The sequence below is a fragment of the Lissotriton vulgaris genome, chromosome 4_1 (assembly GCF_964263255.1).
Source record: "Lissotriton vulgaris chromosome 4_1, aLisVul1.2, whole genome shotgun sequence".
Classification (NCBI taxonomy): domain Eukaryota; kingdom Metazoa; phylum Chordata; class Amphibia; order Caudata; family Salamandridae; genus Lissotriton; species Lissotriton vulgaris.
In genome coordinates, this window is record NC_141691.1 from 474,211,450 (window position 1) to 474,228,021 (window position 16,572).

Genomic DNA, 16,572 nt, shown 5'->3' on the forward strand with positions numbered 1-16,572 from the left:
CCTGCCTGGGTAGCCACTCCCTGCTAGGGTGGGGGAGGGAGGTTCCACCTCATTGGCTGTTTTCATTGGTTTCACTTTTACTCGCTTGCCGATTCGGTATTTACCAATCCGGTATTTGCCGATTCGGTATTTTCCGAATCGGTAAATACCGATTCGGTTTCTCCAATGCATTCCTATGGGACTTTTGGCCCATAGGGTTGTATTGACATTACCGATTCGGTATCTACCGAATCGGTAATTACCGATTCGGTAAGTATCGAAACACGATACCGATTTTTACCGATTCGGTATTTTACCAAATTTTTTTCTCTACATCTCATTTTCCGATTTCAGAATACCAATTCGGTAAAAATCGGTATTTTAAAATCGGTAAATGACTTTTACCTACATCGGGCCCCTGGTCCCTTATTTCCGACCGCTGTAGTAGGGACTGGATCCTGCTTATTATTGAGACCACCTAAGAAATTAATATATTAGAAAGAGAAGAGACTGAGAAATTGGAAGCTGAACTTAAAAACAACACAGCTCTTGACGAGGCACAAAGGAAATTAGAGGAACTTAACTTGGAGGGAGATGGTATAGGGACTATTATCAGAATAAAAGACCAAGAAATTACAACAAGATGTAAATAAATACACTTTAGAACTTAATTACCCCTTCTTTAAATACGATTATTACCAGCAACAGAGACAAGAACCTAGCTGGGAGAGAGTTCCACTTCAGAGACCCATCTACAAGAGAGGCGGACGAAAACGTATTACATTTTCAGAAACTTCTGGATATAGTAGTAGGGAGGAAGAAGGGACTGGTAGACTAAATGACGGGGCATATCCCCATAAACCAGCTTATAATGCAGGACCATCTACATCTTTCTCGACTGTTTTTTTAGACCAACGCCTAAGGGGGGGCCAGGAGACAGACTAGGAACTATGGCAGAGGACAATACATGAGGAATTAACAACAGGGGGTATACCTCGAGACCAGAAATCAACGTAACTGGCGGTGAATAAAATCCCCATAAGAAATCTTTCTAAGAGGACATTAACCAAAATAGAGGTCGAGGTCCTAGGAAAGGGATTCACTTTTGCACCTACTCCCTATCTCAATAAATTTAATCTAGAAAAAGATTTAAGGTCCTTTTTCTGAAAGATTCGACTAAATTGCTTTTTTCAAAATAGGGATTATGAACCTGAAGTTAGCGTGACAGGATTTAAACCTAGATCCATTTTCACCCCCAATTTAAATATGTGATCAAGAATGTGGGAATTTTTGAATGTATTGTAGAGTCCAAAATATGGGAGATGAACAGCAGAGAGAGGCCATTAGAACCTCAAGGAATGACCTTCAGATTACGATCAAACCCGCCGATAAAGGGGGTGGGGTTGTCATTTTTGACTCCCCAGATTATGAGCAGAGGACTTTAAACCTCCTCAATATTTTGTAACATTACACCAGGTTCCTGATGAGACATTGGACCAATTTGAATGAATGAAAAAGTTCTTGTAGATGCGCGGACATTGCCCAATGGGCGTCAAGGCGCCTAAAACAAATGCAGAATCTAGCAAACTACAAAGTCCTATTTACTCATGGGTAGGCCCTCTTAAAAAAGTACGTTTTGAGAGCCTTTTTGAAGGACTCGATGGTCGGGAGCGTTTTTATTTCAGTGGGAATGGAGTTCCACAGCTGCGGAGCAACCACGGAAAAAGCTCTGGCGACCCATCTGGCAAGTTTGAAACGGAGAACAACCAGTTGACAGAGTCCCGCAGATCGGAGGTTTCTTGTGGGGACGTAACGCATAAGAAGAGATCCGATAGCACTAGCAGGACCATCCTTCAATGCTCTGTGGGTCAGACAGAGAATTTTGAAGGCAATTCTGTACTGCACCGGGAGCCAGTGAAGCTCCTTCCTGGCTGAGGAGGCAGAAGATGCTTTCGGGAGATCCAAAACAAAGCGTGCTGCAGCATTCTGGAGAATCTGCAGACGATGTATCAGGCCTTTATTGGCTTCCATGTACAAGGAGTTGCAGTAATCCAACCTTGTGCCAACCAGGGCGACTGCAACCTGTTTACGCGCCTGGGGGGATAAGTATCCGCGGATTTTATTGAGCGTCCTGATCACACCCCAGAAGGTGGCCACGGTCCTATTGACTTGCAGGGACATAGAGTGTCAAATAATACTCCAAGATTTCTGGTGGAAGGGGAGGGAGTGGGGCAGATGCCAAGAGAAGAAGGCCACCACTCGCTCGACCACAGATTTTGACTCTTCCCAAAGACCAACACCTCCGTTTTTTCGCCGTTTAGTTTGAGGGAGTTTATAGGCATCCAGTCTGCCACATACTGCATGCATACCCTGAAACTAGCGGCAGCTGTACTAACAGAGGTGTGAGCTAGTGATACCATGATCTGGGTATCATCTGCGTAGGATACCACCTCCATCCCCTGAGATTTAACCAGTCTTGCAAGGGGGGCCACATAGATGTTAAACAGGGTCGGACTCAAGGCCGACCCTTGTGGCATCCCACACTGCAATGACTTGGCAGGGGAGAGGTGGTTCCCGAGCATAACTCTCTGTTCCCTTTCGGTCAGGAAGGAGTTTAAGAGGCTCAAGGCCGGTCCAGTGACACCAGCTTCCCTCAGCCGAGATGTAAGAATGGCGGGGGATAGGGTGTCGAACGCGGCCGTGAGGTCTAAAAGGACCAGAACAGTAGTATGGCCAGAGTCCACCTTGCGGCGGATGTTAGAGAGAGAGATGTGAAAGAGAGAGTAGCTGATTTGATCAATGCAGTTAAACTGAGTGAGGTTATTTCTGCTAATGAATACGTTTTTTTGATGCAGAGTAGTGCTAGGATTCCTGCCATATGTGGTTAAACCAAAATCCATAAGAGTGAGATAGATCCGCCCCTGCACTTCATTGTAAGCTGTATTGGTTCTCCTCTTGAGAAATTAAGTAAATATATTGACAGCTTTTTAAAACCTGTGATACTACGACAGAGATCCTACATTAAGGATTTCACACATATGATTAGCATAGTAGAGGGACAGGACTTTGATTAGAGATCTCAACTACTCGTAACCCTGGATATCGAAGCACTTTACACCAACATCCCCCAGGATGATACCATTGCAGTCATTCGACACATCCTGGAGGATGTTGGTGTCACTAAGGGCTCGATTCAATCCGGGTAAAATGCGCTACGAATCGTCGTACGGAGCAATTTTCTCCGTACGATTCGTACCTGTACACGTCCCCGTACGTACGACGAAGTACGATCCGTACCATGAGCCAAAGACCGTACGAGTCGTACAGGACTCCGTACGACTAAAATATCCGTACGAGTCTCACTCGGAACCCGCTGTACGTGACATCGCTACGGTTCGTGGCTGATTTTTATGACCCAGCAAGTACGATTCGTGTCGGGTACGCAACGTACAACCCTTTTTTTTACGGGAGCTGGAAACAGCCGTAAAGGCATAGTTCGCGCAGAAACACGTACAGAACGCCCCCCCCCGGGGACGCCGCGTATCCCCCATGATCGCCGGGGTACGCGCCATACCCCTGCGATCATGTGGGGTACGCGGCGTACACCCAGCGTACACGGGGTACGCACCGTACCCCATGTACGGTGGGTGTACGGTGCGCACCCCGTGTACGCTGGGTGTACGCCGCGTACCCCACATGATCGCAGGGGTACGGCGCGTACCCCGGCGATCATGGGGGGGTACGCGGCGTACGGTGTGTATGTCATTGTGCGCTTTTCCGTACGAATCGCCCTTACCTGACGTGAACCGTACGAATAGCGTCCTGATCACCCGGTCCGGATCGTACTCGCCGGGTCGTACGGTGTGTTTACGAGTCGTACGGAAACAGCTACGAATACGAATCGTACGGGGGATTTTTTTTACCGGATCGGAATCGAGCCCTAAGTGTGCCAGTGCAGAATTATTATTGAATGTACTATTTTGGTCTTGAAGGAGAACCTGTTCCACTTCAAAGAGAATCTTTATTTGCAGCGAAAGGGGACCAGCATGGGCGTAACCTGCGCCCCAAGTCTGGCCTGCGCATATGTTGGTTATTTTGAGACTAAACATATATTTAATGAATCAGCTCCGTTTTATGAAAACGTGTCTAACTGGCACAGATTCATCGATGATATCTGGTTTATATGGACAGGGTCGGAAGAATCTCTCAGTGATTTCCTCGCCTGGCTTAACCTAGGTGATGTAAATTTAAAATTTACAGAACATTATAGTAGAACCATGGTAAGTTTCCTTGACCTTAATATCAAAAATATGGCAGGAAAATTAGAAGTAGAACTATACTCCAAGCCTACAGTCAAGAATACCTTACTTCACTATACTAGTTATCACTCAAGGGCTCAGAGGGATAATATTCCTTTTGGACAGTTACTTCATCTCCGAAGGAACTGTTCCTCCCTGACAGATTTTTACAAGCCCTCGGATGTCCTGAAATTAAAATTAAAAGACAAAGGCTTCCCAAAAAAACTTATTAATCACTCTTTTAAACGAGCTAGATTTTATAATGGGGACAGACTGTTAGAAAATTCTAAGAACAAGCAACAAAAGAATACTACTATGAATACAATTGTTTTTGTTAGGCACTTTCCAAGTATCAGTAATAAAATTAAGAACATTATTAAATCTAATTGGGCCCTCCTTAATGATGATGAACCTATTGCATTAGATTTCCCCATCTTCGCTTTTAAACGGAATGATAATTTGCATAGAAATCTGGATCACACCTATAGAGAACCCATAGGGCCAAGACAGATGAATCTTGAAGGTAACAAAGTAACAGGAAATTATAGATGTGGTAGTTGTAATAGTTGCAGTCTATGTATTGAAGAAAAGAGTGTTACCTTGAATGAACAAACAATAGTTGCCAAAGACTTGAAAAATTGTAGAAGTAAAAACCTGATCTACCTGTTAATATGCCCTTGTGGATTGGGCTGTGTGGGCGAGACGGGTCGTGAGTTCAGTATCCGACTCACTGAACATAGATCTGCAATTCGGAATAAAAAAATGAATGCCCCATTAGTAGACCACTGTATTCAAATGAACCATACATGTGATGAAATCAAGGGGTTCATTTGTTGCGTGCACTGCATTCCCAAATGCGATGCAGTGCGCACAATGAAATTTGTTTAATTTATTTATATGTTTACTTACCTGTAATCCTCCGTAATCCATAGATTACTAACCCCCACCCTGGCCCTCCCCTCCCCACATCACCGTCCGACAGCTACTCCCACCACCGACCGCTACTGTGAGAGTCTAACAAAGACATATAAATAACCAAGATTGAGAGAAAAGTACAGTAAAATGTTACAAGGGAAATGTGCCTTAATGACGCAAGAAAATCTCCAAAAGAAAAAAAATGAGAGCTGAATAGTATGCAGATTCTGAATTATCTACAGTGGGATGTTTACTTTTATTTGTGAAATGCCCTAATTGGAAAAAGTGGCAGCCATCATTCGTTTGAGTGAAGGGAGCACATTGAATTTTAAATTAACGACGTGCTGCCAGCAAAGCACAAATCACCCGCCAAATTGTCCATATTTGTGATATACACATCAAAAATCAATCAATCAACTTGTGTAGAGCGTGGCACTGTCACAACTGGGGGTATCTGTGTGCTAGGGTGTGAGGTTTCCATCAAAAAGCCAGGTCTTGAGGAAACAGCAGGAAGAGGGAAGGAACAAGCAGAAAAGGGCAAGACAGGGGCAGAAAAACAAGCGAGTAGAAAAGGTAAAACAGAGGACAGAAAAATGAGCAGAAAAGGCCAAACAGAGAGCCGAAAAACAAGCAGAAAAGGCAAATCAGAGCAGAAGTGGGCACACAAAATTAACAGAAAATCACAATGGAGGGCAGAAAAATGAGCAGAAAATGCAAAACAGAGGCCGGAAAAACCAATAGAATAGGCAAAACAGAGAGCACGAAAATGTTGAGAAAAAGGCAAAACTGAAGGCAGAAAAACTGAGCAGAAAAAGCAAAACAGTGTAAGAAATTAGCAGAGGAGACACAAACAGATGACAGCATGTAGACAAGCAGTAGAGGCTAGTGTTTTAGGGGCAAGCTCGACAGGAGAACTGTCGCTGGGGGAGTGGGGACGAGGACCTGCTCAACGTGATTGTGCTGCAGCCTCCATTAAGTAAGCACTGGGTGGCGGGAGGTGGGAAACAGTGGGAAGAGGGACGAAACAAGCAGAAAAGTCTTACCAGAGGGCAGAAAACCAAGCAGAAAAAGGCAAAACAGAGGGCATAAAAACAACCACAAAAGTCAAAACAGAGCAGAAGAGGGCAGAAAAGCATCAGAAAAGGCAAAACAGAGCAGGAGACGGCAAAACAAAGGTCAGAAAAACAAGCAGAATGAGGTAAATACCGGGCGCAAAAAAGTGAGCAGAAAAGGCAAAACAGAGCAAGAAACAAGTAGGAGGCAAAATCAGAGGGCAGCAGGTAATCACAACATAGGGTAGCAGACTGTGGGCAAACTGGACAGGAGAAGTGTCGCAGGGGAAGCTGACACGAGGACCTGTGTCTGTGACTCGGTACTTGTGAGCACATTGTGTCAATCTGAATGGATCTTGACCAATTGAGAACAAGGGTAGTGGAAACAGGATCTCTGCCCTTGAGTTAGAAAGTTCACCATTAATGAAATAGTTGAAATTTGATTATAAGAAAAACAAAGGGACCAATTTATATATCGGAGGGTGGCCGTTTTCTCTGCCAGAGTAATGTAGTAAATTACTCTGTCACCCTGATGGAGATGTTACCTACTGAATTTAGAAATGACCATCAAGCTGGCGATAATTTTTAAAGTGTTGCCAGGAACTGCCCTCACAATGGTTCCTGTCGGTGCTTCTCGCAGTTTGTATCAGGGCTCTGTCAACATGAGGGAGCCTTGCACCAAACGGTGTTCTTTTCCATTTTTAAAAAGAAAAACCCAAATTTGGAGTTTCTTTTTGAAAATATAAAAGATAATGTCCACCTCACAAGGAAAGTCATCTTGCATGACTAGGGGAGCAATTTGTTTTTTCAATGAACCCTTACTGTACGGGTTTTCCTGGCAGTGATGGACAGTAAAGAACATTGCATCCTAATTGTGTCAATGGACTTATAGTGACTTCTCAGATGGCTCTTACTCTGTCGCCTGTCACTGAAGTTTGACCGCGGCGGTGACAGAGTAGTCCCTGTAAAACCCAAATGTTAATTGGGTGGGCGGACCACTGAGTTGCTGGGGAGTGAACACCGTTGCTGTTGTGATTGAGTTTCCTCTCCCCCAACTTCTAAATTGGCCCCAGAGTCTTTGAGGTGTATGCAATGAATCTGAAAATCAAGTTATATACATTAATGCCTGATACTGAATTAGTTAAGGTGAAGCTGAGAATAAAGGTTTTTAGCTGTGTTCTGCAAATTTAAGAACGAATCATAGCCTAGAAATATATATATAAGGAAGCAAAGATAAACCGTATACATTGTTTAAAGCCAAAATTATAGTTTAAGAATAAAGGTTCACATGGGGATACTGCTACTGCCGCTGCTGGTCTGTTTGGGGGACTCCAAGCACCAGAAATCATCACTCCCAAGAGGGAGGGGCTACCCTTGCGCTCTTAAGCACCATCGCACACCCGGGCCAAGGGTGGGCCCGTCCTGCGCCTGTCCGCGCCAGGAAGAGACAAGGCAGGGCCACCCTTCTTGGGCCCAAACTGTAAGCACAGTAGGCTCTAACTTGGTGTGGTGGGCCCTAAACGGTTTACTAAGTATCCCCAGACGATTATTGCACTGGGTTGGGCTTGACCTTGCCCAAAGTACCCAAACCCGAATAAGTCATGGGCAAAAGGAAGGCATCTGATAAAAACCAGGGAGCATATAGAGCAAAAAAAAACAAGGCATGCTGCTGATAATTGCTAGCTCCCAAACTGAAGGCTATAGGGCAAAACCATCAAGGGAAGATCTTAAACAGGAAGGGAAAGGGGGTAAACTCAAGACACCAAAAAAGTATTGTCACCTACTTTGACCAACTACCAGAAACTATTCCAGTTAGTACCTAACTACACACCTGAGTGCCCGAGGCCCGCCACCAGCTTCTGCTCTCTCTCCCATGCCCACAGCAGCACAAACAAACAGGAAGGAGGAGTGCATACCTGCAAATGTGGAATGCTCAAATCATTATACCTTGCTAGAAAATCTCAAGTCTTTGGACTGTAACCCCTCACAATTGCCTAGGGAGCATGACACTGCGAGGGCCTGTGTGACCAAAGACCCTGTGGGTGTAAATGATCAATTATCTGTATTAAGGAATGATATTAACTCGCTAAGGGAGACCATGGAGAAGATGGGTAGACTATTAACAACTAAACAGGACACCCTTACTGTCCTAGTCAAAGGTTCATAGAAACAACCAATTGAGCCCAGGCCGGGCACAGTCCCTTCCACAGGTCAAAGAGCATGTCCGATAAGCAAAATGGAGAGCAGTCCAATCCCGTGAACCTAAATACCTGTAATTCCACCATGAAGGAAAGGTTGTTGGCTCATTCCACTTCAGCACCTGTCCATTCTCTGTTGCAAGAACAGACATCCGATACAGCTAGAGGGGATAGAAGCTCTGAACCTTACCTGATAATTAGTTGGACACTTAAACCTTATGTGCAATATTATAACTACATCTATTCCAAGGGGCATCTCATGGTAGGAAGGTGGGTGGGTCCCATCCCTCCCAGGCCAAATTACATCCCCTGGCGTGAGCAGCTGGATGTAAAACCTAGCTTGGAAGATGGGAGATGCAGACCCTGTGCAACAAATAAAGAAAATGCATTTAACAAGGTACCCCCGAGACCAGACGTGGCAAACCTTTTGACCTTTTTTTTATTAACACCCATACTAGGAACATTTTGAGTCATTGGTAAACAAGGTAATTCTTTGTACTCATTTCAAAAGGGGCTGCAGATCCATCATTAGAGAGAACATATGTAATGTTAAATGGTTTTGTACTGATATCAACAGTGGGACCACATTGGTGTGGCTTTTAATGACAAGGCCTTAGCGGATGGTGTACTAGCACTGGAATTACGTTTCAATACTTCCAATGACACTTAGATAAGACTAAAACTCAATTCTCCAGCTATTACCCAAGACCAATCAATAGGAGATAATCAAAATTCACTCCTAAACGAGGGGCAACCTAAGCATAGGGACATTGATAATCTCAGGAACACTTCTGATATCGACTGACTCAGAAACTATAGCCTCAACCGCTCTGCAGATCCAGAAGCACAGTATCCAGCAATTGCTGTAGGGAATCTTTCTATTGTACCTTCCACCAAGAAATCTGTAACAAGAGACAGGGTCATTGCCATCCTCAAAAGCATAGCTGACCAACTGACACAGCAGGGTGAACACACTGGTGCCATCCCTAGGACCTCAATAACGATGAACTCATATTGTTTAAACTTGCTCTCTTGGAATATTACGGGGTTCAAATCCAATCTCCAAGATCCAGAGTGGAATACATTTGTTGACTCACACCATATTATACTCCTTCAAGAAACATGGGCAATCAACCTAAATTCTCAACCAGGTTTCCTAGGCATTAGTGAAAATGCAATCCCTTCCGTGGCCAGACGTCCATCAGGTGGGCTGTTAATCTGGCTACGCCTATACTTGTTCCCCTTTGTTAGATCAGTTCCAACTATCTCTAGGGATTTATTAGCAATTGTAATCAAACTCTCGACCCAAACAGGCCCAAGATACATAGCCTTGGTTAATGTTTATTTTAGGTCTGTTTCCCCCAATACTCAATCCTTAATAGTGGAAAAGTTAAATGCCCTGATGGGCCAGTTTAACCAGAAAGCCCTTCTGATTGTAGCAGGCGACATTAACACTTGAATTCCATAAAATATTGGGCAGACTCTTTCGGAAATTAATAGCGGGATGGACATAAGAACTTCTATGACACCCCTGCCTGATTCCAAGAAAAGAACAATAATTACCAAAGTCAATGCTCAAATTGTAGACCTTTTATTAAACCATGGGCTAAGAGTGGCTAATGGGAACACTAAGTCTGATTGCCCCCTTGTCCAAAATGTAAAAGAGGTTTGAGCAACTCACGAATAGATTACATCCTAGTGGATAGTGAGTTATGGTCAGACCTACATAAAATGAAGGTGGTCCCCAGACCGGACAGTGACTAACAAGATTTAAGCCCATCCATCTCTATGATTGTGTTTGCTGATGCAAAACTAGATCAAGCAGTGACCATGTTGCCCATAGTCCCTACAACTAATTTAAGAAATTTTAAATGGGCAGTCATGGATATGGACATAAAGAGAATGACACATTTATGTAATATTTTCATGCAGAAACTTTCTCAGGGAGATCTCACAGATATAGGTAGTATCAACTTTGCCTCTATTCACTCGGAACTTATAGGCACATTAAGCTCATGCTTCATGAAGAACCAAAAAAGAGGGGTTTGCCAAAAGAATACCCCCTCCTGGTATTCAAAATCCTGCCGTCCAGACAAATCCCTCTTACTTAGTGTGTTCAAAAGGGACAAAAGAGCCAAAATCGCAAAGGCCAGAAATAGGTACAAAACCACATTAAGAAAGGCCAAAAGAGAGTCTGAGGAGGAACAGTGGTTAATAATGGGCGAAGCACTAGAGAAGGGTGCCCACTAGACTTTTTGGAGATACATTTTTGTCAATCCCACTTGTTCCAACCATTTGGAATTAACTATAAAACCTGAAATATGGGTTTCACACTTTAGTGGCCTATATAAGGGCAAATGGAACCAAAATAATCTATCAAGCCTCCCTTCAGGGACAAAGAGTATCAATGTGGGAAACGCAATCCATGCTGAGTCTGGTAGATCCCTGCACCAGAAGACAATTTCTGCTTTATCATAGCCAAACCCTATTTAGCAGTAAATTATGAAAAAAGAAAAGGCACCTGGGATGGGTGGTACACCAAGTTATCTATTTTTGTCCCAACCAGACATCTGGGTACCATACCTGAACGCTGTATGTAATAGCAACCTAAAAAGAAACTCTATTCCGCCTACATGGCACGGAGAGATTATCATACCCATCTACAAAAAGATAAAAAGATCAGATCTCTCCGACTATAGACCCATCAGCCTGTTGGATGACACCCAGAAAATCTTCTGCAGGCAGGTGTTGTTCAAACTCAATGACTGGATAGAGGAGAACAACATTTTAAAAGAGGCGCAAGCAGAGTTTAGACCCGAGATCAGCACACTGGACCAGGTCCTTTGCTTGAAGGGGATAACTTGGAAATATGTCACATTGAAGCGTGACCATCCATATGTCGCCTTCATAGACTTGAGAGTGGCAATCAACCTGGTCCCAAGGGAAATACCATGGGAGGTATTGGATGGATATGGTATTCCCCCAGAACTACCAAATCTATTGAAAGTATTACACACAAGAACCTGTGCAAAGGTCAGGTGGAACAACGCAGGGGACCTGCCAGATGAGATTGATATCAACCAAGGGGTAAGACAAGGGTGTGTCCTTGCCCCCACCCTCTTTAACCTATACAATAATGGAGCAGTAGGCAGACTGATGGACTGCAAACATGATCCCCTAAACTAGCAGGTGTGTCCATGCTTATTCTGATGTTCGCAGATGACATGCTACTAATTTCACATACTCCAAATGGGCTACAAGCAGAATTAATTGCCTTTGTCTCCTTCTGTGCGGAAAGAAGTCGAGAACTAAACTCCTCAAAGTCTAAAGTAATGACCATTAATCCTCACAGAACATTTAGAAGAAATTTACTTATAGAGGGGGTCCCCCTCGAGAAAGTCCAGTATTTTGATTACCTGGAAGTAAGGTTAAATTATAGCCATACATGGTGTGCCCAACTAGAGAAAAGCAAAGCTACCCTCCAAGTGAAAACTTCAGCCACAGGGAGGAAGTGCAGGGCTGCCTAGGGAGGTGCTCTGTCTCCAGTTATTACCATGTACTGAGCAACAGCTGTAGCATCAGCGGCCTATGAAGCTGAGACCTGGGGGTCATACCCCAGCAGACATGTTGACAAGGGTTGAAAACAAGTTATAAGGGGCCTCTTTAATTTCCCAACAAGTTTCCTATCACCCCATTGAGATGCCATCTAGCCCTTAACCCAATACACCTTTTTGCTTTACTCAAGCCCTTGCTATACTGGATTAGACTTTGCTCCAATAGGGAACTATTAACGATTAGGATGACGGTTGGGCTGCTTGTGCGTTCACTCTATTGAGTCGCACAATTGGAGTTGAAGTGCGCCTACAAATCCTGACCGCCCATCACCAGGCCGATGGGTTTTCCTGAGCTAGTGTGGTGGGAGGAGTAGATACTCACACCTGAATAGAGCTCTACCTCTCCTCACACAAAGCTGCCCCCCACTCCCACCCCACCCTATAGTGTATCTGAAGCCAGGGCAGGGAAAGGCAGAGTTGTGTGCACTACAGAGATTTTCCTTTGAAATGTGCCTACTTCAAAGGCTGAAAGTACAGGACCTTTAACACCATGTACTCAGAACACTTCTGGGTTGAGAACATTCTGAGAGGGAGAAGAGCGGTTTTGCTTCAAGAGGGCCTGGCACTGTGCTGTTTGCTTTGCTGTGTTGGACTGCTGCTTACTGCTTCTGTCCTGGGAGTGAAAGGATTCGACTTTGCTTTCTGTATCCTGCTTCAAAGGTTCTCCAATAGCTTGAGCTGAGCCTGCCTCCTGTTAAGAAGTCTCAGTACCATCAAAGACTTCACCTACCAGTGCTCTTTTGCTGAAAGCCCTACCTTACCAAGTGGTGCCAAACCCGGTTCCTGGGCCCTTGGAAATTAAATCTGGTGACCTTAAGGAGAAAATCAACACTTTGACTCCCAGCATATGTCCAAATCGACGCAATGCTGCTGTCTGCAATGAAACATGGTTCTCACTTGCGGCATCAACCACGGTGCCCAGATTCCTATCTCTGAGCATCAGAAGAATCGCCAGTGCCCGAGTCTCGAGCACCGCATCACTGACATCTGTGATGCCTGCTCTGACTCCTATGTAGTGCCTTCTTCACCTCTTTGGAATCTACGAAGCGTCTGCTTCACTGTGGTTGAATTGACGCAACATGTCTGGATTTTCAATGCATCATCCTTGGGTGCCAATTCTTCCTCGGCACCGCATCACAGTAAGGAACCAAGGCTGCAGAGCCTACGCATCACCTACTCTGCCAGTAAGGAACAAACGCATTACCTTCCCTGCAGTAAGGAACTTACGGATCATCTCGCCTGCCTACCAGTAAATAACCAATGACTCACATCCCCTGAGGCTGTGAGGAACCGATGCAGCACCTCCCTTGTGTAGTGAGGAACCGATGCATCATTTTGCTTTTGCGTTGCTTCAGCTTTCCTGTCCCTTTCCTCGTCTTTGATTTTTGGCGCATCTAAGGTACTCAAATACTTTACACGTTGCCTCTGAGATAAGCCTGACTGCTCGTGTCAAGCTACCAAGGGGGAAGCAGGGGTTATCTTAGCTGTGTGACTCCCTTACCCTGACTAGAGTGAGGGTCCCAATTTGGACAGCGGGCAAACTACTGCCAACTAGAGACCCCATTTCTAAAACTTACAATATGTTTTCTTCAAATGTGTGCAGTGATTTGATTTGTAACCTCAATTTAATTGCTAATAAAACCCTTAAGGTTGGACACCAACCTCTTTGTTGTTCTTGTTAATCTGTATGGGGTTCATTGTACATGAAATATATTGCTAATGTTAGCTCCTTTCTTACACTTCAAGTCAAAAATCAAAGGTCCATGAGACAGTGGAGAATTCATTTTTATGATTTTATTAAGAGATTGAGATTCAAGAAACCCCGATCTATCAAGTACGACCAGATGACCAGGATTGGTGCTTTGTGCTTTTTAGGCACAATTTTGACTAAATATTTCAAAAGTGCATATCTACTGATTGGATTTTTGTTGTTCTGGTATCATGTTATTTAATCAAATTTACTCTATTTCCCGAAATCGTTTTGGGATTGTTCTTGTGCTGTGTTTTTACTTTATTGCTGTTTGAGTACTGCACAAATATTTTACATATTGCCAATGAGTTAAAAATGACTGCTTTGTGTCAAACTACCCGAGGGTTAAGCATAGGTTAATTTAGTGACTTTTTGCGGTTCACCCTGTCAAGAATTGTGGTTGTTGCGTAAATTCTCGAACTTATGAATACAACATGGAGAAAAAATGTAACCATAACCTCAATGTGTTTTTTTTTCTCTTAAGGCGGAAGACTGATGGATTTCGGGTTATACATATATACGCGTTTGTTATGGAATTCACAAACCCCAATTTAGTAACTTTACGACTGCAGAGGCTTCGCAGTCGGGGCAGTAGCACCACTCATAGAAAGATACTACATTGCTATATTTGCATGTGTAGAGTTCTAGGGAGCCCCACAGTTGTAAAATTTGGCTTACAACCTTTCCACATGTTTAGCAAACGGTCTGCACATAGCGGGGCGCAGGTTTCATCAGCTGCTTCTAGGCTGATTTGTAATAAGGCTGAGGGGAATCCAAAGCGTAAGGTAAGATGTTCTACCTATGGAAAAGCTCTTATATGTATTACGTATGGGAGGCAAGCATTGCTAGGTAAGCTTTTCATTGGAGGTTTTAACATAAATAGCTCCTTACCCGTGTAAGCATAGTGTACCAATGACTTGAGTGCGTCCGGGTCCACACCTTCCATTTTAATCTCCTCCTGCTTTGCTTCCCGCACGTCATTGGTAAACATTGCAGCAAAATAATCCGACACGGCACTTAAAACCAACCTATGAATAAAAACATTTTACAGAATCAAAATTAGTTTATAATCTCTTAGGGAAGCATGAAATTTGGTTGAGTACTTTAAACCACATTTGTTTGCAGACCATTAAAAATGCATTACTGGAGTGTGCAGCAGTGGGCAGGAAAGTCAAAAGGTTAATTAAGTAATCTAATTTTGTGTCAAAGTGCTTTCTATTTTATTTTGCTTCACTGCTGTTTGCCAATGTTTTGTGAAGGTGTATCTCTCTTAAATCCCAGTGGGCTAGCATGCAGTGAGTGTATGTATGAAAAATTGTAAAAAATAAACACACGGCAGCTCACTCAAATACAAACGCATTTGTACCTGTACATAATAGTTAGATGGATCTCAATGTATATCTGCATAGTCAGAGTTCTAGGCTTATAATTCGTGAAAAAATTAAGCACACATTAAGAAATGTTAAATGTGTTCTTTTGTTGCTGTCCATCTACTTGTTTTTACTTTATTCTTTTAAAGAAACTGTCTTTGTAATTTAAAAACTGAGATCACTGGAATAAAAGTATTTCCTGGTTATGGTAATGGTAGACATGTTTCACATCTGGAGACATCAATATAGCAATCGGCACAAAAAGAACCAGCAATAAAATCAATCTGTATGCTATGTCTCCCATAGATAGAACAATAAAGTGAGCTTTCAATCAAAGTTACACATTCTGTGGCAACTATAAAAAATTCACTATGTTGTTCTAAAATATCCATGTTTTAGTATTACCAATACCTGCATGCAAAAAGGTCTTGGATTGATGATTTGCTTAGGTTTGTAAATGTGTCATCTTCAAAGTAGGTATAATGTAAGGGGTATCTGTAAACCTGGTCTTCAAAAATAAAGAGCCCAATTTTCCAGTGGACTCTTGCTCAGTGGCCTGCCTCAAACCACTGTTACCCCTTTTACGTCAGATTCAAACTAACATGATCAGTGCCTTCCTCCTAAAATACGCAATCATTGTCCACTTCTGAAAAACAACATTGACTGACACATAGATATTGGCTATCTACGGATGTATCTTCAACCCCCATTTTTCTTGGCAAAATCTTGGGAATTGGGCAACGTCAAGAGTATGTGGAACAAAACAACCTTCTTCTTGACCATTATTTTGAATTCTGACACGCGAAGTGTACAAAAACAACTCTACCCAACATTAACAAAGAATTCCATCTGCTCTTTGATGAAGACAATAACATTCTGATTACTCTCAAACTTTTCCCTGCCAACACCAATGTCATCCATTCAGCATTGTTAGATATTTGAGGAGCAGTAAGAGTAGTTCCTGACCTACACGGCAGTGATCCCAATTATTCCGTTTACCATTAGAATTCAGGATCAGATCATTAAATTATCCACATGCCCAGTGTCTTGTGCAATTTCACAAAGATCATCCCTGATTATTGGTCAACATTTGTGCATTGCTTTTGGCACAGCTTCTTCAGCAAAACCAGATAAACTCCCAAATGTATGCTGGCGATACACTAATCCTCTTCCTCTTGTAAAATGGCCCAAAGAATCCCAAAAACATCAACTGGTACTTTCACTGCGTATTACACTGTACGTTTGTTCTGTATAGCGTGGGCCTATCTGCATAATGGGAAAAAGTCTAAGCATAAGGCTCAGGTGGTGTACATTTAGGCAGTTAACATGTCAATCCATTTGTACGGAACAGTTAACGAAGAGTAGCATCCTGTTGATGAATGCTAAGACTGAGGTG

General features: G+C 43.3%; 1 protein-coding gene across 1 annotated transcript in view; it reads right to left on the reverse strand.

The window, feature by feature from the left end:
* Positions 1–16,572, reverse strand: part of KLHL4 (kelch like family member 4) — an 840,437-nt gene that overhangs the window by 323,741 nt on the left and 500,124 nt on the right. Inside the window, exon 3 of the mRNA XM_086964616.1 lies at positions 14,698–14,834. Within this exon, the coding sequence (XP_086820742.1) occupies positions 14,698–14,834 (137 nt within the window). The remainder of the gene's footprint in view (positions 1–14,697; positions 14,835–16,572) is intronic.